The following is a 26,823-nucleotide window of genomic DNA, read 5'->3' as shown; positions in this document are numbered from 1 at the left end:
GACATTCCCGCCGCCGCCGTTGCTTTGTTTACGTATTTCGTACCGTGTGGGAAACCAACGAATAGTGGCGAATGCGCAAAAACTCTCAATTTAATGTAGGCAAGAACCGCGTTTTTCCGGTTTAATACGATCGTTTATTCGGCGGAAAACACATCCGTGTGACTCGACCCGTTAAACATTGTTATAGAACATTTACACAGACACACCACACGATACATGATCGAAGTGAACACAGCAAACAGTTTAATACTTTCTGTGGAGGTAAGTTGGTTGAGCGGATCTACTTCCGCTGTAGATCGCCTATTTCCTGCTCAATGTTGCACCTGGCCAGGGTTTCGAACCGTTCACTAAACTCTTTCGTCGAGTAAATGCACGGAATGCGGCTCAGCGTTTGAAGCAGCTGCAAGAACGGTGTGGACACAATTAATGCATTGTTTTGAGCCGGCTGTTCCCCGCAACCAGCCTAATACCTTCAGTCGCATTTTATCGTAGAAACTAGTGCCTGCCACTGGGCACTCGTTGCGCAGCAGTTCGGTGTACTTTTGATACTCTTCCGCCGGTATTCTACGGTGAGATGTGTGTGATCAGTCCCAATAAAATAGTGAGTCCACGTACCTGGGACTTAGGTTACTTACCCAAGCACGAGCAAATCTAGATCTTGGAAAAATTGAACATCTTCCTCCGGCAGATCGTGCGCATCCGCCGTCATATCACCCAACAATCGTTTCACATTGGCTTCGAGGGCTTTCTGAAAACAGCAACAATGCAAATTTGTCACACAACAACCACAACGGAGCCTCAAGGCGGGTCGTCGTTTCAATGTATCTCACATTATCCAACTGGGCATCGACAAAGAACTCGTCCACGGCGGCACAGTTTTGGGTCACACAGTCTTTGTCGGCCTCAAAATGGTAGTACTGAAAAAGTGTAGCCAGCTGCAGGCACACACTGGCTCCGGTAAGATGTGGTACTTTCCTACGGATCAATTCCGACTCGTTGTGATAATGCCGATGGCCCTCTGAGTACTGAGTCCGTAGCTTTCGAAGCCACTTTTGCGACACTTCGGGCGACAGCTCCAGTGCCGTGCTTATGTTTTCCCAGATGGATTCCATGATCCGCGCGGCACACGCTCAGCTTTCGGTGGGTCAGTCACGCAAAATACTTTCGTTTCGGTGCGCTCTGTTCAATCGAAGCAGGACCGCGAATCCTGTGACTAATGTCATCGATTTTACGTGTTCTGTGACGGAAGACTTCACCTCTTTCGAACGGAGCCTGCGCACTAGATTGGCATTTTTAGCAGCCACATCTCCGACAAGTGGACACTTGGTATCGGAAATGTCTCAGAGAAACTTTATTTACCATTTTATAATTTTTAACTCTCCGCCTACAGCATGGGCCGCACTAAACAAATGACGAAACAAAAAAGAGAAAGCGTGGCTAGGAAACGGATGTTCGCGGAGCGAGTAGCCACTGCTAGTCAATTCAAGGTGGACAAAACGAAACTAAAGGGTAGATTCAAAAATTCCAATACCATCCAGTATAAGGTAAGACGGGGCCACCGCCAGCAGGGTATCTGGAATTTTAACAAATTTTCACCCACAGTGGAACCACCACTTACAACCCGGTATCGTACAACAATCTCCTACCGGCTGGGTAAATCAGCCAAGAAGAACCAAACGCAGTGTAGCTTCGACGAGTGCAACCATCGTGATCGACGATTCGGATGAAGAGAATGAATCGAACGAAATCCAATCACCGAACGCCGGCCAAGCTGATCCTGGAGTTCCGTTGTTCTACGAGGATCGTAATCCTGGGATACGCGTGAAAGAGATACCGCTGTACAGCACCAGGCCGAACGAAGGCGAGTCGAGTGACCTACACACAACTGCAAACGAAAGCGTCATCGTGCTGGATAGCACTCTGGAAAGTATGTGCCTCTCTGAAAAGGGCGTAAATGAGACAGCAGCCCCCCGAGCGGCAACTAGAGCCGAGGAGAGGCCCACATCATCCGCCAAAACTCCATCATCTACCCAGGGACCCGAAGTGATCGATTTAAGCGATGACTCTGACTCTGAAGCGCACATGCCACTGCCTCAGTCGCCCGGTCAGAAACCATTAGACTGCATACCTCTTGGGTATGATGTGGGGCGGCACTCGAAGGTGCCCCACACTCCGCCTCATAAAGCGAAACCTACCAAGGCCAAGGTGAAACAGGCGAAACCTAAAACAGTGCCAGTGGACCAAAAGACCAAAAAAAGAATGATTGTGATAGACGGCAACAACGTTGCGTATGGGTAAGAAGAAGCATCGTTCGATCACCTTCAAAACCCTGGCGAAACTCACACCCAACCGGGACCGGTTTTACTTTCTTTCTTCTAGCCATTTGAACGGCAAAATGTTTTCCGTAAAAGGGCTCCACCTGTGTATAAAATACTTCCAAAAACTCGGCCACGAGGTACTGGCCGTTGTGCCTCAATACAAGTAAGTACAGTCCGGGCATTATCGCTCTTCCCAATATCCGTCCAATACAGCCACAGTTGGCACGGCGTTTCTGATTGGCACGTTTTGTAGATTGAAGAAATCGCAGAGCACTGACCAGGCACTGTTGGAACGGCTTCGCGACAACGGGGAAGTGATCCTGGCGCCCAGCAAATCGCTTCCGGGCCAATGTTCCTCGACATACGATGATCGGTACGTGTACGCACGGGATGGTCGCCGCAACGCTCGCAGCTAATGAAAACTCACTCTCTTTTGCAGATTGATACTCTCCGTGGCGGAACAGTTTGATGGAGCGATCGTGTCGAACGACAACTTTCGCGATCTGCTTGACGCAAGCCCCGGTAAGCCTTTTGCGCTGTCTCTGAACCGGCGGTGTGTTCATTCAACAAAATTACTTCACATTCCAGCATGGCGGCAAATCATTGCCACTCGCGTGATTGGCTACACGTGGGTAAAAGACTGCTTCTTTCTTCCCGACGATCCGTACGGCCGCCAGGGACCGTCGCTACAAGCGATCCTGAACGGTGGAAGCGCGAACTGAATGTGCTCTGTTAGTGTAACGGGTGTTGTTGATTGGTTATTTGTATTAAAGAGTCTGCTTTTGAAGATGTTTTGGAGCATTTATAATGAAGTTACCACCTGTAACCGATAGTATTTTCGTTTCGTCCATTTGTCTCTGAGATTTATTACGATTGCGTGCCATTGTTGGTTGCAATCGGGTCGCGATTACCGGTCACTTGCTCGTAGGAAGGTGGCAGATCTGTAAAATGGGTTAGTTGGTAAACTGTTTTTTTCTCTCTGAAAAAGCCCCAGCAACAGCGAAACATACCCTTGGGTACCGCCGAAGAGACAACAACCAAATTCTGATTCGTGTACCCATACTGAGGAGGCCTAACGTGTCCGTCGGGACCAATTTGAATGGTGGTAGTGTTATTCCCGTTGGCATTCGCATCGGTGTTGGAAATTGTGTACACTATACGTTCTTGTTGCTGCTGCTGCCGGCGGCAAGCTAATCAAATGCGTAAAACCCGTACCCGTATCATTTGCTGCACCCAAATGATTCGCTTTTATCCACGCACAGCCATATACATACCCGCCGCTTGGGTCGTATGTTGCATTGTACTCAGTTGCTTCTTAAACCGTTTGTCGTACAGATACTGTGAAGTAAAAGTTTATAGTCATTTCAAGTAACAGCTCGCCGCCGTCGGGAACACACGCGTGCGACCGGTGATAGCGGTTCTTCCCCGTTCGGTTTTATCCAATTCGATGACATGTTGCGCGAGACACTGTGGCTTAACTTCCGATAAGAAGAACATCCGCACCGCGCCCGGAACCGCTAGCAAAAATTACTCTCTGACTCACAGACACACAGCCCGTTGAAAGAAAACCTATCCCGTTGTCGCACGCCTGGTTCCTTCTTGCGATCACTCTGGCTGGCCCAGCTGATCGTTAGATCGCTTCCTGGTCTTCCTTACCACGAGCAACCAAATGGCAACAATCGTCAGCACAATCACTGGAATCACAACGTAGGCCGCCATTTCCGAAGGCCGTCCAAAGATATCGTTCGCCTATGGCCAACCGACAGCTACGTACCGACTGCGATAAAAAGAAACTGCCCGAGAGGCTAGGGCTACGAAACGCCCCCCAGAACGCCGCGCAAAATCGGTTTACGCGTACCAACAGGTCCGCCGATTGTTTTATCGTCGGTGGTGGAGCAGCATAAGCTCTCCCGTCTGTCGCCCACCTTGAATGCCTGGTGGATTTGGAAACGACGACTCAAACAAGTGTTATCGCGACGCGAAGACAAGAAAGTTTACGATAATGCATGTTGCAGAGGGAGTTGCTTCTTCGGTTTCGGATTTCCAGATACTTCCAAAGCTTTCGGCAATAAAGTTGATCGTCAAACACAGCCTTTTCTTAAGCATAATTCCCGTCTTGTTTAATAATTTTTGTTTAATCCTGTTCTCACAACACAAAGCATAGGTGCGCATAAATCGTTGGTCTCATGCCGTGTTATCCTCTGCCCATCGAACAACACGTGTTGCGCTGCACCGCTCTTTTCTCTGTTCCGACCCCGCACAGGCCATGAGACTCTTGTGACACACCACACGCGTCAGCCAACCCCATCACCACCAGCTCTATTCCAATATTTCACTCTGCTTATTTTGGTAGGTGTTTATAGTTTTCCTCTTTATATGACTACAGTATAATAAGCATTTTATGTTTTAGGAAAAAAGGTAATAAACTGAGAGCGAGAGAGCGAGGGTGCGAAAGAGAGCCTAGGGACACATACACACTGAAAAGATTGATCGTTTGATCGATCGCGTGTAACGCAAAGCGCGCGTAGCGAATGAGAGTGTGCGCGCAATTGGCAAAGAAATTCGGTCACGTTTTCCGCTTTTTTGAACACGATTCTTGTCGATAAGAAATCTTAAAGCCGCGTGATAACGCGCGCGCCCTCCTGATATCGGACTGATCGGACTTTTTTCTACGCGCTGCAGTTTTCGCTCAATAAACAAAACTTAAGCAAGCCAAACAAGCACAAGCACAAGCAGCTAGCAGCAGTGAGACATTTTGAGCAAAATGAGCTTCATAATCAGTCTCACGTGTGTGACACACGGTTTCAATTGTTGTCCTCGCGTTTTTACCTGTTGCGCTTATATAAACGATTAAAAACGACGCTCCTATATGTGCGCGACGACGGCAAACGTTTGCCCGCGCCTTCTACTCTACCAAGAGTGTTGTGTCTTTTACGGTACCGTTAATAGTAAATTGATCTTAACTGTTTCTCTACAGGACACCCAGGGCTCCGGTGGTCCACGGGGAATAAATGATTGTATCCCTGTCGCTCTCATCATCATCATTTCACCTAATCTTTCTTTTGCTATATAGAACGTGCTATCAGAACGTGGGACGCGAATGCTTTAAGAGTTTTATTTGATGTGTGAGGGTGGTTGTTCTGTTCGGAGAGTGTTGAGAGTTCAAATTTATATTTCGTTTTGTACAGACTTGATTGGATATTAAACTTTTAAAAGCCATCATCATTTGGCGACCTTAAGGGCCTTTGGTTTAACTATGCGCTCTCGGAAAGCAGAAAATACACCTTTTCTTTTGCGGCTCTATTGGTTTGCACACACCATTCTCTCTCTCTCTCTACCCCCTTCTCTTTCTCTACAAATAATGTGGGCCACCGGAAGGCTCTAAGAGGGAACTGGGCCGGTGTCGCAGTACGCGCGAGTGCGCAGAGATGGGTGCTGGAATATTTTAAAAAGGATTTATTCTTCGCCACCACGCCCAACGTTCGCCATGTGCGTCCAATCGATCGCGACGGACGTCGAAATGAAATGCATACTTTCCACACGTACGGAAAATATCATCTGACGTCGCCCCGGTGTGTCGTGCTCCGACGGTGACTCTCTGGTCGGGAAGGGCCCCTTTCTATCATTCGTTGTTTGTTGTACTCTCTCTAGAAAGTAGGCTGTGTAACTCAATGCACCCGCCCGGGTATGTCTCGGTGGTCGCTCTCTTACGGTTAATTCCAAGATCCCTTTCTACCTTTCTATCTAAACCTTCTTGATCCTAGTTAGCCCTGCTTGTAAACGGGGTACTTGCACTGTGCGCGAAACAACAGTAGTAGGCCGTGTACCAGCCGAACGGGGCGGCGCTGGGCGTGACAATTGCTCATTCTAATTATCAAAAAGAGAAAAGTCGTGAAATCTTATCGCCGTTGCTTCTTGATGTTTTTAGTTTGCTGTTATCAATTGCTTCCTGTTTTATATGTTGCACTCTATAAGTATATTATTTCATTATTTTATATATTTTTAAATCGCTTCCAATCGCCGAGGAACGTGTCTTGTGTGTTTTGTCGAATTGAGCGAAGACGATTGTTCTAACATGTTGTTTCTTCGTTGTTGCATTGCGTTCGAGAGGTGCATAAATCATTCCATTGTTTAGTGCCACAACTCCAACAGCGTATGTTGGTCACATTCCGTTAATCTCATAAATAAATCTCTCTTCAAACATTCCAAGTATCTTGAAAAACGTGTGTTTTTGTGGTTAGCTGCACTTAGTTTTGTGTTTTACCCGCGTTTTCGCCGTTCCAAGCTCTAGCAGCTCTCGTCTCTCGTCTCTTTGTGCAACTGTGTTCAATTCTGCCTATCAATGTCCGCACGGTCTCTCGTCTCGTTTGCGTGTATACACACGACAAAAGGAAAAAAGTAAGATTTACAAAACGGTTGTCTACCACGCCACTGTTTCGTGTTCTTCGTCATATAAAAATAAGCCATTTTATCTTAAAAACAAACGATGCAATAAATATACAATACACTTTAAATACTAATATATGGCATTTATATCCGTTAGCAGAGTTGTTGTTGTTGTTGGTGGTGGTGGTGTGCGCTTGCGTTTTTGTTGAACTATTACTTCATCGTTGTTTGTAGTACACACAAAAAAGGGACTCAACCAATCCGACAACATGGAAGCGGTGGGCCATAATTTTGAGTTTAGTGTACGTTTCCGGAAACCGTCACGTTTTGTTGTTTTGCTCGCACACACACATTAACATGGCTTGTAATTTTATGATTTGTTTTTCTCGGGAGCATTACGTATGACGGAGGAAAGAGGCAGCCACGGTGGGCCCGATCCTTTTCCGATATCCTTTCTGTGCCTCCAGCTTACTGTTAATACAAACACTCACACCAGGAATACAATGATTTAGGCGCCACGATAAACGATCGTTATAAGTAGGGGGTAACGATGCTGCGCTGGTGCTTCGTCACATGATCATATCGATGATCGGTGATCGACGCGGTGCGGTGTGTGAGGAAAGTTCATGAGCACTTTAATCGATCTATAAAGTGTGTGTAGTGTGTTTAACTTTACAATTTTTGCTCCGTTTGAGGTGTAGCGACAGAGCGGGAGTAACAGCAGTAAAAGTGTGCGGGCGCGGTGACGGCCAGTTCTCTTACAGGCCTTCCCCGTGCGACTCCATATAACTGCAATGGCTGCGTATCGCTGGCTGGTTGGCTACCCCCCGGCATAGGGTAGAGTGCAGTTTTCTGTCTCTAGGCCACTCGCACTCAATGTATCCGGATCATAATTCCCCGGCGGACCGGCCAGCAGAGAGAGAGAGTGTCGCAGACGCACGCACACTTTCCCGCCATCGGCTCACGCCACACTTTAACGGTGTCCGAAACTCTAGAACAGGCCCTTCTTTTTCTTACCTTTATCTTTGCCGTCCACAGTTCTGAAAGTAGTGAGCGTTGATAGGAGCATACGGGGAAAAACGTTAAGGTTGAAACATGGGACAGTTCTTAAGTACGAAAAGTACAATGAACATAACCTAGCGAGATACGAAATGAAACGGAAAACAAACGAGAGAGCAACAAAGACCACAACAGAGAGAAGCAGAACGAAAGCTTACTACCAGGAAAGAAAACAGACAACCTTCGGACTAACTACGGCCAATAGTACGCAGCAAAAAGTGGGCAAAGGATACGCGTGAAGACCAGTGAGCTTGAGTGAGGCGCTACCAACTACCAGTATCAATGGAGGTTTTCTTCGGCACACTGCTGGGAAAAGGTGTTCCTTTCTTTCCATCGAATCGTATACTAAAAATGATAGTAAAACTCGGATATATATATATCGCACACAGTACACTCAACACGCGACTCGGATTGCACGCGCCATTACTTGGTGGGGGAAGCGTATTTTAAAGAAAAAGCATCGATTCCAAGTTGATCGCGTTGCAGGTAAACTAAAAATCATGCGCTAAAAGTATGAGAAATCAAACGAAACAAACCGACAACGGAAAGACTATGTGTGGTCATTTAAAGATGGTTGGCTACCGGTTAAACATGCGCGACACAAAATGAAATGCCCAAATGGATGACGAAAGCGGAATGACAGTTGGTTGCATCCAGCAATCGGCAGCTCGCACAATCGAAGCAACCAACGAACGCGAGATTGGTTAGGGGAAATGAGTGTTCCCAGTCACACTAACAGGATCGAAATAGATGTTGCGAAATTAGTGCAATTGCTAGATACAACCAAATGCCACAGAAATTACGTTAATACGATGTAAGGTACAAAGGATTTTAGTAACGAGGATTTGTGAAGGAATGAAAGGGTTAAGTTCAAAATCATTAATACCTCAGAGAAACACGATTAAACACGGTTCCACCACACAGAGACAGAGACGAGAGCCCCGGTTCGGTCCCACGAAATGAAAAGGGTGCAGTAGTTTTGTGAGAGCCGATTATGACACCGAGACACAGGCATGGAGATACAAAAGTGAAAGAAAAAGCCAATAACATCAACACATCAGTAGGTCACAGTAGAGGTATCTTTCCAGATCCGGAGATTCATATAGAGGTGTGGTGTGTGATGAACATGCTGCTAGCACCCATCATCATCATAATCCTTGTCATTTATTATACTTTTTTGTTTCAAACTTGCATATGTGCTGGTTCTCTGTTACGACGTTGTTGTTTTTCGATATACGAAATCGGTTATAAATTTTCCCTTTCTTCTCTCCTCCGAACGCAGGGTGCGCTATAATTTTTGGTTTCAAATTTTGCCTGACTACTACGATGTAACGAATATCCTGACCCGTGGCCACTGGCGAATGCGCCAGCCGAGTTGTAAGCATAGGAGAGTAGGCTGTGAGTATGCTAAGAACGGTATGAATGGCGAATGAATGTGGGACACACATAAAAAGGAGAACGCGCGTCGTCGTCGTGTAAAATAATATCAAAAAGTACACCATTATGCCTGGTACGTAGGAGAAAGTCTATCTGAAGCCTTGAGACGCGCTCGCGAGGAGTCCTTAATTGAAATCTTAAACTAATGTAAACCGCTTTGTGATGAGTAAGCGAAGTAGTAATACCCTACACATGACTAATATATATATATGTCTGCCGATATCTGAATTCTGTTTACAATTTGTGGGCTCGCTCTCTGAGAATACATTGTGCGCGCCTCGTTTGTACTAAAAAACAAGCTACGGGGTCATGGTGCATGCGAAAAGGGACCGTTTTTCATTTATTTGACACGCCGTTAGTGTTAGTTCCGAGACCGAGGGATGAGAAAGAGAGAGAGGCTTGTCGAAAGTTTCCCAAAAAGCACCAGAGCGCACTCTAAAACATTTGCTGGTTATGTTCTGCACTTTCTTGTGTTTTTTTCCTATGGGTTCTTCGTTCAGTTTTCGAACAATCAATAATTGCCCTAAGCCGAGCGCGAACAGTTAGAAGTTAGAGTTATACAGAGCGCGTTTGGTGAGTGGTGCAATAAGGTAGTAGATATTGTGAGTTTAGTACTTAGTAGTGGTTGCGGTTCGGGTGATGACAGATTGTAGGGTTGGTGGGGTTGTACATGGTGATGGTGGTGAGTATTTGTTATGGCCCGCCCTTGGAACCGTGAGCATTATTATGAGAGCATTGTAGTTGAGCTTTTGCATCGCGCGCGCGGTTTATGATTCGTTATTGTGATCTTGCGAGCTGGGGGTCACCACCGTGCTGTTGTTGTTACTGTTTAGAGCGGTATTGTGGAGAGTGGCGGTCGAACCGGTAGCGCCCACAACGCCGGCAGCACGGACGGTGGCGTCGGGCGCTCCGAAGCTAGTGTGCCGGCGCAGCAACGATCCAAACACCCGCCTGCCCTTCGACTCATCGGAACTTCTTGATGCAAGAGACGCGGTCCTGGAAAGCATTGGGGCATTTGTTTTTACATCAGTCGTACGGCAGCCGCAGCAGCAGCAGACACAGACAGACACAGTTCTATTGATACACACGGAGACGAAGACTTGGAAGCTACGCGTACTGTCACACGGTGCACAATCGTGACACCGTCGTGCTCTTAAATGGGGGGGAAGGTGGACACAGCCGTTATTACACACAGCACCGTGATCGGTTCTTCAGATCATTTGCCACGAATGCTCCAGTTCAAAGGTGCACACAAAGGCTATACAAAAGAAGCTCCAATGTTGATGCGTGTCGGGCGTGGTGTTATTTATAACGATTCTGATCGGTGAGTCGGTGGTGTGATTAATCAAGATTTGTGGCCTAATGAGCACACTCAACCTGGCAGAGCTTTCGGGCTTGTGACAGGAAGGAAACCGCTTGCATGCGACATTAGCTGGTGCCGGATTAGTAGAGTATGGTACGAAAACCGGACAAGGCCCAATTGCTACTTGGTCATGGCTCTATTAGCCTGCAACTGTTTGCGCCTCGTTAGATTTTTAACTTTGATTTGGTACCAAACAAAAAGCCTGCCGCAAGTTGCTTCGTGTGTGCGTAATCTGTGCGGTTTGTGTAGATGAGAATGGGCAGAGCCAATGAAGCCATCCCTTCCCCAGATTGTTTGCCATTGTGAATGACGGGGCGAAAGACGAAAAAGGTGAGTGACAAAAAATCTATGTCGGCGGTTTTATATTAGTTTACAGAAAAACGAAGGCAAAGTACAGCCGGTCAGGTTACTCACACAAAAATTTCTTTTCCTTGTTTTATCGATTTCAGTGTTTTTGTGGTTTAAAGAACGATGTGTCCAGAGAGAGACAGAGAGATAGAGAGAGAGAGCACACAACGGGTTTTTACCATTTAGGGGCGTGTTGTATTGGTTGTTTGTTTTTCCATTTAATTTGTATTTTCGTATTGCAATTTAGAGTTTGTTTGTTGATTTACGTTTGTTGAGCAAAAGGTTGGTAAACAAGAGGGAAAAAGAAGAAGAAGAAAAAACAACGAAATAAATATCGATCTTTGAAGGTGGTTGGCGGCGGTGGCAGAGTTTAAATGAAACTAACACAAAGGAACCGAAAATATAACACGAACGTAAAACTAGCAATGCTTAAAAAACAAACTCATTGCAATAAAGCCATAAATTTAACGTAAAAAGAAACAAACCAAAAAAAAATAATCCAAACAGTCAAGAGCTTCATGTCGATGATTTAGCGCAGATTTGTTTACAGTTTACCGGACTACAGAGGCGATATTGGAGCAGTGTTGGGTAATGAAAATCAGTCATTCCTCCCAGGGCAAGAGAAGAACTATGAAAAGGCGTTTATAGAGAAACTGAAAGTTCAGAGCGAAGCGAGAGAGATATGGACAAAAACGAGATCACGACACAACACAACAAAAAGAGTCCAAAACAAGCGGCACCGTACAAAAAATAGATAGATCCACACACGCAAACGACAACGCAAGTGACAATAACAGCGCAAGTGACAACAACACATCCGGAAAAAGTATCACATTCCAAAACACAAAAACAAAAGGCGCACTTTGGGAAGGAAGCAAACAGAAAGTTACGACAACACCGGCAAAGCATTGGTGGCGCCTCAGCAGGTGGATGCGCGTTGTGTTGTTCGAAAGTGTACTCTCTTCGGCACCACATCTTCTGTGGGATGCGGAAACCGAATACGCGACCCTGTGGCCCCACAAAAGTACGGTCAAGCACCCAACAGCAGCAGCAGCCATGTTGGAACGACGAATTGATCGACCCCATATGTTTGATCGTATGAACCCCAGCCAGGTGATGAAGAGATTGAAAAAATCGGCGGACAAATTAAAACTTGAAAACAAAACAAACATATTGCACACAGAAAAATGAAGGTCCAAAATACAAAATTACCGAAAATCGTAACAACAATACAAAGTAATAAGTGGAGAAAGTAAAGAGATAGAGAGATCATCGGAGGGAGACGTAGAGAGACGATGGTACCAAAAGGTGCAAAAAAACACTCACTCTTTACTGTTCGCCTCCAGGCTCTTGCGGCGCAGTTCGTCCAGGGTGACTCCATTCTGTTGCTCCCAATCGGCCTTCTCGTGCTCGAACGCCTTCCGGCGATCGTCCAGCTCACGGATCTGGAGCTCGAGTGCCTAAAACATAGAGAAGGCGCGTGTTTAAAGGGTGCCCACACACGATGGTGGCGGGCCCGCCGCCCGCCTGTCTTAGTCTGCCCACCTTCTTTCTCTCCTCATGGCGCCTGGTGAGCTCCGCTTCGGAGTCCTTGAGCTTTTGCTTCTTCTCCTTCACCTTCATCTCGAACACCTGCTCCATTTCGGCTTCCATCTTTTTCATCTTCGACTCGTGCTCTCGCTTCTCTTCTTCCATCTGAGCCAGCGGGTTCCTGTGGGGCGATCAACAGACACATTAAAGCACACCGGCAAAAGATCTCGCTCAATGGGATCAGGGATCAGCAAACTTCACATGATTACGTTTTACATCTTCTAGGCAGCTAAATTTCGAGCTGATGAACGAGCAAAGCAAAATAGGTGCAACGAGCTGCATGCAAGCGCGTGAATTTTGTAATGGCACGTTCCGTTCGTTACTTTAGGGAAGGATTGTCAGCTCTGACGGAACTCGACTACATCACCACCACCAACCGCAGCACACTTTAGTTTGGGTTAGGTTTCATCTTCTCGACGAGCTCTAAGCCAAAGTACCCAATACTACCCTCGACCACATGGTTTTGGTTTGGTTTATTGGTTGAAAGTGAACACACTTACCATCCGGTGGTACCGTTTGTGTTAGCAGATCCAATATTGCATAAGCTGAGTGAATGATGATGTTCGGGGTGAGAAATGAATATGGATTTAGTGTTACCCGGGAGAGCCGCAGTGAAGGTGAAGGTGTGCACAGGAAGTGTTACAAAAATGAAAGTAATAAAAATAGAACAGAAACATTAAGCCAATGCCCCACTAGAAAGAGCGATCGATCCGCACCGTGTATCAGAGAAGCCTACAAAACTCTAGCGCAACGGGAACGGAACACTTACTTATTGCTTAGTTTGGCCTTCCCATCATTGCCAAGCCCTGCCAGCTTTCGGCAGCGATAGTTTTCGTAGTGCACGTTGTTCGTTACATCCTTCAGATCCTGCAGGTTCGTCCGGATGACCATGTTGCGCAGGGCGATGAAATCGCAGTGTTCCAAGTTTTCAACTAAAATGCAAACACCCAGACAATAGTTACGGTCAGCTCACGGACACGCCATCACGCCCCAAAAAGAATGGACGTACCTTCAGCGATACCCCAGGGATAGCGCCGTCCACGCACTTTGCGGCCATCGATCTCGATGATGGCATTGGCCCCGACAACCGCAAACGGTACGCGGCTGCGTAGCTGCCGCAGCACTTTGGCGTCCTCTTCCTCATCCAGCGGGTCAGGGAAATCATAAATCTTAATCTTGTTCTGTGCGATTTCATTGAGAATCTGTCCCCAAAACGAAAGGCACACAGATTAAGTGTGATTAATGGTGCACCACTTGACATGGCTCGGCGCGACGGGCTCGCCGCGTACGCGTACCTGCTTCTTGAAGAGTGTGATTTCCTCCGGAGTAAGTGTGTCCGCTTTTGCGACGACCGGTATGATGTTGACCTTATCGCACAGCCGCTGCATAAACTCGATGTCCAACGGTTTCAGCCCGTGCCCGGATGGGGCGATAAAGTACAGACACACGTGCACACGCGTATCGGGAATGGCGATCCGGTGGACGCGCGATTCGGCCGTCAAATACTCCTCGTACTTGGACTCCACAAAGTCCACGATCGGTATCCAGCTACGGGGACGATAAAAAAACAATAGCAAGCAATGCATGAACTGTGACACAATGTAGTGACCCTCCCTGGACCGTACCAATTGCTGTTGTCCACGGCATCCCCGAACCCGGGCGTATCGACGACGGTCAGCGTGAGGTTCACACCGTTCTCTTTCAGCAGCACCTTGGTGCTCTCGACGGCGACCGTTTTCTTGATGCGCTGCGACGGTCCCGGGTGCTGATCGGCGTGGTAAATGTCCGAGAGGAACATGGAGTTGATGAGGGTCGACTTGCCGAGTCCCGACTCGCCGACCACCATCAGCGTTAGCTCGAAACCCTTCTTGACCGCCTTCCGGTACACCTGGTTCGGTAGGTTCGCGAAGCCCACGTAACCGTCCAGTTCCTTCGGCTTCGACTTGACCACCGGCTTCTCCTTCTCGTGGCGCTCGTTCGCCAGCTTGCCCGTCTCCGGGTGATGGTGGTGTCCGAGCCCGTTCGCCGAACCGTCAGCGTGGTGGTTCAGCAGCGCGTCCCGTTTCTCCTTCAGCGAAATACTGTTCATACTGGTGGCCAGTCCGTTCACGCCACCGCCGTTCGTGACCGCCGCTCCGTTTAAGCTGCTGTGATTGTTGTTAGTAGTACTGTGATTAGAGACCATTGCGCCAATCGACGACGACGATGATGAGCTGGTGTTAGTGGTAGTAGTGGCCTGCGAGGTGTTGTTAATGCCACCGCCGCCGCCGCTGACGGCACTGCCACTGTTGTGCTTTTCGTTGCCCGCGGCGTTCGAGGCGTTGTTTAGATGCGATGCGTTGTTGTTATGCTGGGGCGAGAGGACGAAGATGAGTTTTAGAGAGATGAGCGAGGTGGGGTGGTCCTGATGTGTCAGAAAGGCGACAAAAGCACACAGCGCGCACTACTCACGATCACATTGTTGTTAGCCAGGTTGAGATTGTTCAGCCCTGCCACCGGCGGGTTCGGTGGCGGTCCCGACGGGCTATTGCTTTCCGATTTGAAAAACATTTCGCGCTTCGTTGCCAACTGAAACGAGCAAGAGTATAGTTGCAAGCAAAGGAATTAGAAAGGACAAGTTACGGTTCATTCGTGCCCAGTTGGAATGGTGTAAGAGTGTGCATGTTGGGAATATTTATTCCTCGAATGCAAATGATCCGCTAACAGTAACGGACCGACCCGGATTTGCCGCATGGAGGCCGTGCCCCGGAGGACACTTTTTGAACCGCGGTTAAATAATTGCGGTTGGTTTTGTAAAAATGCAAACACGGATAATTAGTTGAATGGAGTTAGTGCGCTTCACGTTGTCAAGAGTCGGCCACATTCTCCAACCGAAAGTAGGTCCATAAAAGCAAAGCCAAACGGTGCGTTGAATTTCGCTGAACCGCGTATGCCCATCACACACCCATCTCAACACAACATTCCGGACTTGTTTTGCCTAACGGGAACTCTAATTTGGCGAACCAACCCCCGGCAGGCAGATTGGCTCCTTATGGCAGCACGTTCGCTCAGGCACGTTGGTTTGCTGATTAAATTATCGCCCCATCGAAATAAACTACAATAATGATCCGCGGCCGGGGTCTGTCTGCCTCCTCCCTGGTCGGTTGGTTAATCTTGTTAGTACTAATTTCATGTTTACGTTTTAATTGGCTGCAAAATGGTCAATTAACCGCGAAGGCGGTAGAGGCACACCATCGCGCGCGTCCATCCCCGGGTCAATTCCCGGCCACAAATCGAACATCCAAATCGAACGCGCGTAATACAGACAGACAGACACACAGCAGACAGACAGCTAACCTTTTCCCTTTCCGCCTTGTCCATCTTGGTGAACTCGTTGCGATCGCGATCGATCTTGTTGAACGAGGACGAATAGTTTGGCAACTTCGGAGGCGGTATCGGCCGGGCGGCTATCGTGGGCTTTTCGTGCGTTTTGTTGGTCCCATGGATGCCGGCCGTGATCGTCGGTGGCGTCGCGGTGGCGACCGGGGCACCCCCACTGGCTGGCTGAAAGTTGGCCATATAGGCACCGGGCGACGAGAGGATCGGTTTCACCGGCGGCACCGGGGGGCCACCGGCAGCGGCTGACTGTTGCGTTGGTGGTGTGGACGCACTCATATTCTCATACTATTTTTTCCGGTGTCACTGCCCAGAAGCACTAGGATGGGGATCGATCGCGCACAGCTGCACTCGGTCTCCTGTTCTTTCTGAGGCTCTTCTTCCGAACCGATAAAAGGATGTTTGCGCGCACTTTCCACACCGGAGAACTAGCTATCTCTCTCTCGCTCAATGGCAAAAATGGTGGTTCTTATGGCACTACAAAAGCTTGCTGTAAAACAAGTGACAGGAACACAGTGATACACAAAGTGCTGCGATCGTGAAGTGTGCGATCAATCTTGTTGCTCAACGAGATTGACCGGCCACTTCCTCATCGCCCGCTGGTCCCGGTGATTGGCAACATCCTTTTTCTCCCGTGTGCGTGAAATCAATTGACCCCGTTTCATCGATCGCGCGCGTGTGCTGTCGCGATAGAGCGATCGCTCAATACGCAGGACACTTTACAGGATTTGCGGGTCCCTTAATTTATGGGAGCCTTAATTGAAATAAATCGTCTGTTAAACTGCACGCCCACTCAACGGACGGTGATGTGTGGCCACCCTCTACCTATGAAGCGACCGCCCGACTGGGTCAATATGCCCTCTCCTTGTGTGTGCGCATCCATTATTAATATTTATGAACGCATGCCTGTTTTGCATGGGCACTGTGACTGCACTCAACCCTCCGGTTTGGGAGGGGGCCCTAGCCAACCATCCACCCTTTTACGGCGAAATTAGAAACAATCGTTCGTGTTCGTTCGGGGGTAACGCTCCTCACCTAAACCGCATTGAATATTTAGTGCGCTACAGGACTGCGAACACCGGACCCGTTCTCGGCAGCAGCACTCAGACTAATGACGACCACACTAATTGATATTCATAACCCGATGAGCACGCACCGAGAGGAACCTGTGCGTAACAGAACCGCCACTACATAGCATCATTCCGCAACATGGACTCGTCTCGGCAGAGAGGCAGAGACCATTTATGATCGTTTGACCATTGGGACGTCTCACGATTCGTGGCGCACCACAATAAGACTGGTGAATGCACACAAGATGCATTCATTCGCCTCGGGCTGCCGTTATGCAGCGCATCAATATGGCACACGACGAAAGGCTGTCAGGCTCGGGTTTTTAATCGTCGCATACCGAAAACTGCTCCCGATAGGCGGCAACCCCCCGAAGCCCTTCGAGTTTTATTTTCCGAAGCAACCGGATACAATAAATGCGCTTTGTGGGCAGAGCACAAACCAGAAGCAGAGATCTTCCGTGTGGCGTGAAGATCGCGTCACGGCGCACGATGTATGATCATCAAGATCGGACACAATGCAGCGGCGCGTTCAGAACGGGGCGTGGGGGTCGCATGGCCCCAGCGTGGCCCAAGAAGACAAACGTAAAACAGACGTCCACACGAGACGTTCTGTGAGAGTAATTATAAACAGAGCCAAGCAGCATCTCGGGCGCCCCTCGGGCAGCCAGCGGAAGGGCTTTCGGCTCCGGAGGAGGACAAATAAACATGCTGTCATTGCAGCGCGCAGCATAGCATTCAAACCCAGCAGCGGGAATGGAGAGGAGCCCTGCGGCGGCCGCTTTCCTGGAACACATGATCGTGATTTTTTTTCTCTTTCGTCGGCCACGCAATGAGAACGATTCTCCTTTAAAAAATGCGTGTTGTTGCCGCATAAGCAATAACTGGCCCTCCCCACGCCCCTCCCTCTCGTTTGTTCGCGAGTGGCACACGCGGCACGGCACAGAGGACACAGGAAATCAACCGTGGCATCGCGGAAGGGAATGTAACGTTTACGAAAGAGGCGAGAAAAAAACGAGGCATAGAAATGCTGACTGCATTTAGTTGGATTGGGGCATGGGGCACTTACGAAGAACGGGCTTGGCGTGCTAAGAAGGGGTTGAGACCAGAAATGGTCGACGGCCACACGGCCGGCCGAAGGTTGAAGACACTCACCGCGGGGGGGCCCTGGAAGCAAACGCCGCGAAACAATAACCGTCGCCGGACGGTCGGCTACGTGTTTGTACAAACAGTGTTTATGCTAGGGGCCCCAGCCTTACCCGGTTCTTTTGGGGTTCTTCGCCTTAAAAGACAGCTTCCGGTAGCTTTCTTCGGTCCATCGGGTGACCAGTCTGGCACGTACGCACGATTAATAACGGCGTAGTAATGCGCGAAACTAACCTGATAAGCTGCCGCCAGGGTGCGTTGGAAAGCCACTAGTAGCCACCTGAAAAACACAGTAAGTGTTTCTCAGTAGGTCAGGTTTCTAGAGAAACCGCTACTGTCGAGTGTGGATTGTTAAGCAATCCAAGGAGGCTGTTTGAATGCCTCTTTTTCTTCCAACGAGAACGGAGCGCGCCTAATGATTCGCAAATGTGCATCCCATTAACGATCGAGGCCGACCCGAGGGCACAGTATGGGCACTGAATGCCTAGTTAGCCGCCCGCGAGTGCGAGGGAAAAATATCGGAATTGGAATCAGATTCAATTGACCGCAAATTCTACCGAGCGTTGCGTGCTACTCATACTACTACGGAGGAATGTGGCGGGTGACTCATGAGCCCTACAGTGTGTTCCAAGAGGTTAGCCCGGCCCGTTGACTCAAGATCGTCCGAGTGGTTCTCGTGAAGTGGACCGCGGGAAAAACACCCAGCACCGCCAAGAGCGAAGCCGAAGCCAACAACAAAATCGATGAACGTGATACTCGTCTTCCCGTTGCGGTTGGCATTATTTTCGGGGGTCCACGCTCCTCCTTGATACTGTTGTGTAATCAATACGGCCACCGACCGGCCGCAGGTCGTAAAAAAGTTAACATCTTTTCGTTTCACGAAAGTCGCTGTCGGTTTCAATTTTCGTGCCCATCATCATTGGGCAGCCGGACCATGGGGCAGAAGGCGGATTTATGCGGTCTCCATTGGGGCAACGGGTTTACGCAGCCCCGCAAGCAAGTGCTGTCGGTTTGCCCTGTCGAGATAACACGTTGTCCACACGCTTTCGTCAGTCGTTTTCTTATCGCTCAAGTGGGGCCCCATTCCGTTCCATTACAAGATGTGTCAATGAAGCTGGTTGCGGATCCGAACCGCTTCGCTCGACCAATATTATCATCAACGGGTACAGTCTCAGCAATCATTGTCCTTGCCTTCTTTCAAATCATAGAAAAGTTATTCGTTCGAAAACTATGGCCCGTTAGGTCGATTGTAAACCTCAGAAGGCGTTCAGCAATCGGCAACAGGATGCGCAGGATAATCGTGTGAATGAGTCATTTTCTGATAGGACACAGATCAGGTTCGACGCTCACGCACACAACCTTGCGGGCCTTGCGGACCATTCGAGGCTTCCCCGATCCTGCACACTCGCTGGGGACACTTTAATTCTCTGTTGTTCTTTTCGAAGCAGTCACCACAAAACACTTTATTGTTCTTTATCACCATTGTCCCTTCACTGCGCCCCACGAAAGGGTGTTGGCTTTACACCTCACCGCACTCTCCCCGCTTGGTTCCGTTCCCTAACCACACGAGCACACATAAACAGGACGCACAATTAAGATAAAAGCTTTTCCCTCCTGCCGGTCGGTCCCGTGAACAGTGAACAGATGTCACCCTCAAACGACGACGACGACTCTCGAAAACGCCACAAGCCGAGCATTGGGTGCTTCGATGGATATGCGAGCGAAGCTGAAACTCTGCCGCAAAATCCTGTTGCGAAGATCTTTCCTTTTTTGCAAACCCGGACTATGCTGATATATGGCACGCAGCATAACAACAGGATACCAATACAACGCTCCGGGCGGATTCGAGCAGATCCAGCAGGTTACATGCGTGTGTTTGTGTGCAGGGACAATGTTGCTGGAAGCGTCCGATGCCCGAGGGCTTTGTGGGAAGTGAAAAAAGATCCTTTTCTGAACAAGCACTTCCTAGCGCCTTTCGCAATAGGTCCACGAATGGCCGTTCTGTCGAAGTATAATTCGTGTTCCAGGCGGCGTGCTTTTCCAATTGTCCTGGCCAATGGTAAGTGACGCCGGGAGCACATGTGTGTGTTCGCGGTGGGTCCGGTTTGTCGCAGCTCCCTCTTTCAATCCTGCCCAATCCTTGCTTGTGCCCGTCTCTTTCCCGCCACGGTGTGCCAATACAAAGAGACCGTGATGCTGTTGCTGATTCCAGGAACGGTGTAAAGAACAGGAAGAAGATCACGATGCACCGTTGGCCCCTCCGTCTGTTACTAATTGATCCCCGCGAAACATGCTCCGTGCGCCCGGAAAGTCTTCTTTCCGTCGCAAAAGCTTCACACCGTTGGAAATTACACGGATCCGGATCACGGTTGATGTAAACAATATTCACTGCAACTGCGCACACACCATCCCCGCGACAATGGCACAGGCACCGCGGCACGGAGCCAGCAAGGAGGAGAGAACTCTGCAGTAAAGGCACTGCACGCAAACCGTCTTTTTGCCAATCACACTACGGGGCAGACGGTTAGTTTCGCTTCTTACAATGAAAAACTCGGAGCACTATCGCAGGACTAGCAAATCACAAATCACAAATCAGCGTGCAAAACAACAAACTACACCATCGAAACTGCACCACTCCAATTCGGAGTTGATTCGAGCTCGAATCTTCGAACTCGAATTCCGCTTGAGTTTTTACTCTGCGTTCCCGGTCTCTGGTTTTCGGCCGAAGCGTTTGTAGCGTTTGAAGCGTTGTTGTGACTAACGAACGGGAAAGGGATAGCAAGTATAGTGCGTCTCGAGTGCCCGAGTGTAGCACAGTTGTTTGAAAGCGGGTGACAACCTTCAGAAAACTGTTCTACGCGCATTGCAGCAGTTAAATTGAACCGGTTTCCGGCATTATGTTTTATGATAATAAAACATTACTAATGCTTTCATTACTAATGCTTGCGTTAGTGTCTCGCTTTGGAAACAAATCACAACACATCTTCGCGGTGACGTGCGGAAACGCAGGTTAGTACCACTTTCGCTTCGTAATGAAAATTCATAAAATCCACCACCTCACCCAGCTAACAGATCGCGGAGAAAGTGCGTGAATAACCCCTTGCCGCGAACTACGCGGGACACGGTCCAGCACCTGTGCGATACCGGCTGCTTTTATTTGCCACCAATCCCGTGTGCCGAATCTGCCTTAGATAATCTGTGAAGACTTTCCGTTCCGAGCTATACTTCCCGCACCAATCGGTCTTCCTCATACCGTTCGCTCGTTTATCTGATGCGCACCGAGGCCGCCGCCATATGACTGACATAACCACACACGGCTTTTCGAATCTTTCTTCGCATTTCTCGCCGTTTCGGCATTTCCTAATCGTGCGCTTTCGATACGTTACGTTTAAACGATATTTCAGCGAGACGACCGTGCAAAATTCAGTTTCAGCGAATGAATAAAAACGCTGCCAAAATAGCCGTTAAATTGGGTGGGTGGGTTACTGAGGAACACTTTCGGGGTGAGGGAGTTGGCCCCTCGGTGCACCCCGTGACTAGCGATGGATTAGGTTAAGTGGGTCTCCCACGGAATCGAGTTTAGTGATCGGACGAAGAAGCACTACACTCGCGCCGACACTTATTTGGTTAATCAGGCCAACCGGGTGTGTCCCCGTAGTACGCGAATAACTGTTAACTACTGACCCAACCGATCGAACGCCTTCGCCCATTGTGAAGCATAATTCCCAACCCGCCGACAGCACGTACATATTCTCATGTCTTCCTTTCCCCCACCGATACCTGACAGTTGGCCAAGAAGGCCATGGAAAATCGAATTCCTTAAGTATGACGGACATGTCCCACCGTCGCGCTAACGGTTTTAGTTTGTTTGCACCATTGTTGACGGGCACGAAAGCTCAAGCAAAGTTATGCGGCAATAGAAACCCTGGCCACCGAAAAGGCAGAATTTTATACTGTCCGTGGGTTCTCTTCCGCTTGCGCACTTGCGCACGGCACGCACTCTACTCTAAATCCTCTTCCGAGCTCTAACGCGCCACGGAACGCGCAATATGGCACATGACTTTCGCAAGCACCTCGGCTCGTCGTTGAGTGCTCAATAAATTGATCGATTCACTGATTGGGCAGCCCGGCTGGTAAGTGACCCCGATCACCGAATCCGTAAGGAATGTCGTGCGATGGCGCAGCAATCGAGCCGCGGACGAGCGCGGAGATCGACAAATCTTTCCGGCTGACCGGCACTGTGGAAAAGACGGAGTGCAAGCATATCTATGAGGCACACGCTCCATAATGTGTAAACATTTTATGCAGTGCAGCACCCGCCCGCGGGGGCCACGGGCAGGAAGTGTAGCTAGATTGATCAACCTGGCTAGCAAGCTGGCTGGGCAGCACGCGCCTCGGTGGCTTTCGAAATGAAAAATTCAACAGACGTTTCATCGGTGATAAGTGAAAGGATTGTCTTATGAGTTGTGTTTCGTTGTTCCAAGCGTGTTGATAAATAATTTAAAGCGATCAAGCGCCACAGCCCAATTAAAAGGATACGCCACGTGACGTGACTCGAGGCTCGAGGGGTTTACCAAATTCTGTTTGCCGCCCGCCCGACCGCCCTTCGGGGCCATCGTGCCACCGTGGTCCAGTGACTTTTGGTAACGCGGCCCACAAAACGGAGCCCGCGATGCAACCGCTTTTCGGTTACACCATCCCTCCGTTTTGGGTCGTTGAAAGTCGTGTCGTTTGTACCAGCGAGAATCATTCGTCCGCGGGGCCGCATCGGAATCACTTCTTATGCACTCTCGCTGCGGCCAACCCTGACGGGGCCAGGCATGAAGGTAGCAACATGATTTCGTGATGATGCGCGCACATTATCATCGTTGCGCGTTGCCTCGAAGCTACGTCACCGAAATGGAAAAAAACCCTTTTTACCACGCCAGGGACGGCCCTCTATGTACACCCGCCCTCTATGCCGGGTGTGAGTGATGCAATCGCGCCCCCCCGGGTGGTCAGTATGCATTTCATGTGCCCAGAGGGCGGGCTGGTACAGAACCCGATAATGGCTGGCTGGCTAGTGGCGGGCCTTTATTTACTGGCAGCACCTACGGATTGTTTCGTTTCGAGCTAGGGAGCAAAAAGCTGATACTTACCGCTACGATGGCAGAATGGCAGAAGGGTGGCCCAGGCCCAGGCCCGACGGCATGGGAACGCGATTTGCGTGTTGCGAAATTGATACGTCGTTGACGACAAACGAGTACACGCGTCATATTTTAAAATTGAGATTCAGCCATATTAGTCACGCCGAACCGCACGACCGGGCGGGAACACGTGGAACGAACCGGAAAGTGGAAAGAAAAGAAATAGATTAGAATGCGGCGGGGGTTTCCAAGCCTTACTTCGATATCGGTGGCCCTAACGATGTGCTGGGGAACACGATCAAGAAGCTCTAACCAGATCGGGCGTCACGATCCCGACCACGATCGACAGTCAAGTAAACAACAAGTCCCTAGGGACCCGGTGTTCTTGTTAGTCTTCCGCCCAACTGGCCGCGATGACTGATGGGTGTTTTTTCAGGTGCTACACCCCATCGTCGTCAGACCAAACAGTCTCGCGATCGAGAGGTCCATCGATTGGGCTGCCACCGGACACGTGTAACGGATTGGAATTTCGTTTCGATTTTTCAGAAGATGATGGTGCAACTGCCACGGAAGTAAAATCTGCCGCTCTGCCTCGAGACCCGGGGCTCACTTTTCTTCCTTTTCGTAACGCCCGCATATTAGATTTTCCACCACCGAACCCCAGCGACCGGAGGAGGAGGCCCGGGTCTGTCGGGGCGCAGCATCACGCCTTCCTCATTGGTGGTACGAGCCAGAGAAACTCGCGGAAGTTGGCGTCACGTGTTTGCTGCTGGTGCTCAACACCTCTCGGGGTTTTTGGGGGAAAATTCGGCCCGGCCCCGGAAGGTTGTTGAAGAAATCGTGCCTCCAGTTCCTCCGTGGCTGGAGGAAGGCGTTGGAGAAAGTAATTTAGATTAGATCGTTTTGTTAAAATTACATCAAAAAATCAGCAGAGAAACTCGCGAACGGTGTGTCCGAGTGAAACCGAGTTTCTCCAGCCGCCGATCTCGCCGACCACACCACTTTTCACAGCCCGTTAGGCGGGCGCCCCGTTTGTAAACAACGCGCCGATGTAGCGCCATTTTCGCCTCGCTCTGTGCGTTGGATTGGCGTTTTTTTTTCTTCACCGCGGCCCTTCTGATAAACAATCATCAACGAATCCGGGGCTAGTTAACGGGCACGGGCTGCACGGCATGAAGAAGAAATAGCCCGGGACAGAGCCTTAGAAAGACGGAGCCCGATCGAGCCCGTCAGACGAGTGAGCCGAGAGCAACTAATTTACGCGCCGTCATGGTAGGAGATGGCGATGTGGTTTAATTTGCTAATGCGCTTGTCCGCGTTGGGCCGGCCCCGGCCCCGCTTATGCTGATTTTTGACAATAAATCAGTTTTAATTCCAATCAAACCGTTGTGAATCATTCATCTACTTGTTCGGAGATCGCTGAGGGTTTTTGACCGGTTTTGGGACCATTGCGACATGTCGCCCCTTGTTGGGCTATTTCAGGTTCGACGGCCCGATCGCGCATCTGGCGAATATTAATATCGTTTAAAATTCCTGATGTTGGCCCGATTGTCGTTTGCAATTTGTCTTCGGGCGTTCATCGCGTGCGATCGCGAAACAAAGAAATCGAAATCGAGCCATGGAAAACCGGTGCACGGGGGGTGGAATTGCGGTGCATTTCACCGGGGGTCGTGTAGGGCCCCCGCCCGGGACGACGGGTTGACGACGACACGGCGACGGGATACTTACGGGATTTCATAATGTTATTTTTAGCGGTTTCGATCTTCAGGGTGATCTTATTTTCCGCTTTGGTAGTCATGTTGGCGGCCGTCGTCCTGTACGCTCTCTCTGCTCCAGACTTATTGCGCGGCCGGATGGGAAGAATTCTTTCGCCGTTTTTTTTGCGTCGGGCACGAACCGGGCAGGCCTTACAGCCTTAAATCACTTAACCACCAACCGAGGTTTGGTCTTGCCGCCGCCGGCCCCTGCGCAGGGTTTCTTTATCTCCGCTGGAGAACCAACATCCAAAGGGCAACTAAATCACCGCACAGACACACGCGCACACGTACACGGTTCAATGGAACAGAACGGGGGAACAGAACTGCGTACCGAGAGGGAAGACAAAGGGGTAAGGAGGATCAGCAAATAGCGGAAAGCTAATTTAGCGTAAAATATATTTCAATCACTTCAAGCAGACTGTAAGAGGGGTTCCAAGTACACGCTGGCGTGCCTCGGGCGATCAAGGCGACAGGCTCGCTGGTGGCCGCAATCGGGGAGCGATCGCGTCCATACAGCGTTCTCTCCACCGCAAGAACGTCCAGAGTAAGCACTTCTTCACGCGCGCGCGCATGGAAGCATAAAAACAATCCTTAATTGGATGGGACGGCGGGACGCGCTCGCTCTCGTGTGATGCGAGTTCCAGAACGATGTGCTCATCATCACCAGGGGGTCGTCAGAAGGCGGCCTGGCGTTGCTTTCGGAACGGATTGTGCCACCGGGCCGATTTTGAAACCAATTACTTCGTACTTATGCGCGCCGTCCAGTTTCTGACCCGTCGGACCGATCGCACACTCTGAGAATCCACGCGTTGCCGGCGTAGTGAGAAGGATGCGGACCGTGATGAGATAATTTGCTCACTCGCGAGCTCACGTCTCGTGCGATCGCGCTCACGCCTCACAGAGTGCCAGATAAACGCAATTTATCGCGTTTAACTACATCGTCCTCACGTCGGAAGCCGCTGGTTCGAAGGCCGCCGACACCGCAAACCGGGGCGTCACCAAACGCACCTTCAACGCACACGCAACGCAAAACACACGGTGAGTTTCGTCGGCAAGACGCGCGAACGCGATCTACACTGTTGAAGTGATCAAGTAAAACTGAAACGAAACCGAAGCCCCGAAGCGTCGTTTGTTGCTTCGCGGTCGAGCGCGATCGGGTCGGTGGCGCGCGTGACGTCACCGTGGCAAAATCAGCGTTTGAAACCTAACCGACCGACCGCCCTGAATTCGGTCGGTTTGGTCTCACCCTGAAAGCTTGTCCAGCACCCCATCGCACAGGTGCAAGCGGCAACCCCTTCAGAAAACGTTCGCCGCTTTATATAAACTCATTTCTTAAGACCGCGTACGATGACAACGACGCGGCATCATATGTTTGTCCTTCCCGTCAACGGCTTCGTTCACCCTGACTCGCTGTTTTGGAACGAAATTGGATACACCTGGCGGGCGCGGCCACCCGTGTGTTCCTTCTCTCTCTCTCTCTTTCTCTGTGTATCGCGGGTTACACCTTATGCCAACCACTGTCGGTTTACATTCTTCCCGATTCTCCCCCTGGCGGACCCAATGAAGACATTGGGAGACAAAGTGGTGTCCAGTGGGACAAAGGGACGAATTGACGAGAGAGCTTCTGAAACGAAAGGGCTGCGCACCGCTGACTAATCGGAATCGGAAATGGCAGGATCAACAGCGGGGCGGATGATGGATTGCGCCGAAGTGATAAGATGGCAATGGCGCGCAGTGTAGGGCGCGGTTGAAACGAATATCCTACGGCCATTAATGGCCCGCGCAGTATTTGCATGTGATTATGGTTTGTTACGCTTTGCGCACCGACGGCACACGGCTTCCTTCCCGCGG

The 26,823-nt window shown here is 49.8% G+C and overlaps 2 protein-coding genes across 2 annotated transcripts; one reads left to right on the top strand and one right to left on the bottom strand.

Annotated features, from left to right (window-relative positions):
- Nucleotides 1-95: 95 nt before the first annotated feature.
- LOC131205400 (uncharacterized) lies at nt 96-3,382 on the top strand. The gene is made up of 7 exons (XM_058197479.1): nt 96-261; nt 1,391-1,544; nt 1,603-2,294; nt 2,380-2,481; nt 2,572-2,691; nt 2,758-2,840; nt 2,907-3,382. The coding sequence occupies exons 2-7, from the start codon at nt 1,392-1,394 to the stop codon at nt 3,038-3,040; spliced, it is 1,284 nt and encodes a 427-aa protein (XP_058053462.1). The 5' UTR covers nt 96-261; nt 1,391; the 3' UTR covers nt 3,041-3,382.
- LOC131205399 (septin-7) lies at nt 123-16,155 on the bottom strand. Its single transcript, XM_058197478.1, is given in 14 exon segments — nt 123-400; nt 471-564; nt 636-748; nt 3,870-3,913; nt 10,312-10,316; nt 12,238-12,371; nt 12,457-12,622; nt 13,002-13,046; nt 13,271-13,433; nt 13,511-13,703; nt 13,797-14,049; nt 14,127-14,851; nt 14,953-15,069; nt 15,838-16,155. Coding segments are annotated over 14 exon segments (2,490 nt in total). The 3' UTR covers nt 123-280.
- Between the last annotated feature and the right edge of the window lie 10,668 nt (nt 16,156-26,823).

The sequence above is a fragment of the Anopheles bellator genome, chromosome 1 (genome assembly GCF_943735745.2).
Source record: "Anopheles bellator chromosome 1, idAnoBellAS_SP24_06.2, whole genome shotgun sequence".
NCBI classification, from domain to species: Eukaryota; Metazoa; Arthropoda; class Insecta; order Diptera; family Culicidae; genus Anopheles; species Anopheles bellator.
This window is presented reverse-complemented; position numbering and strand designations above follow the sequence as displayed.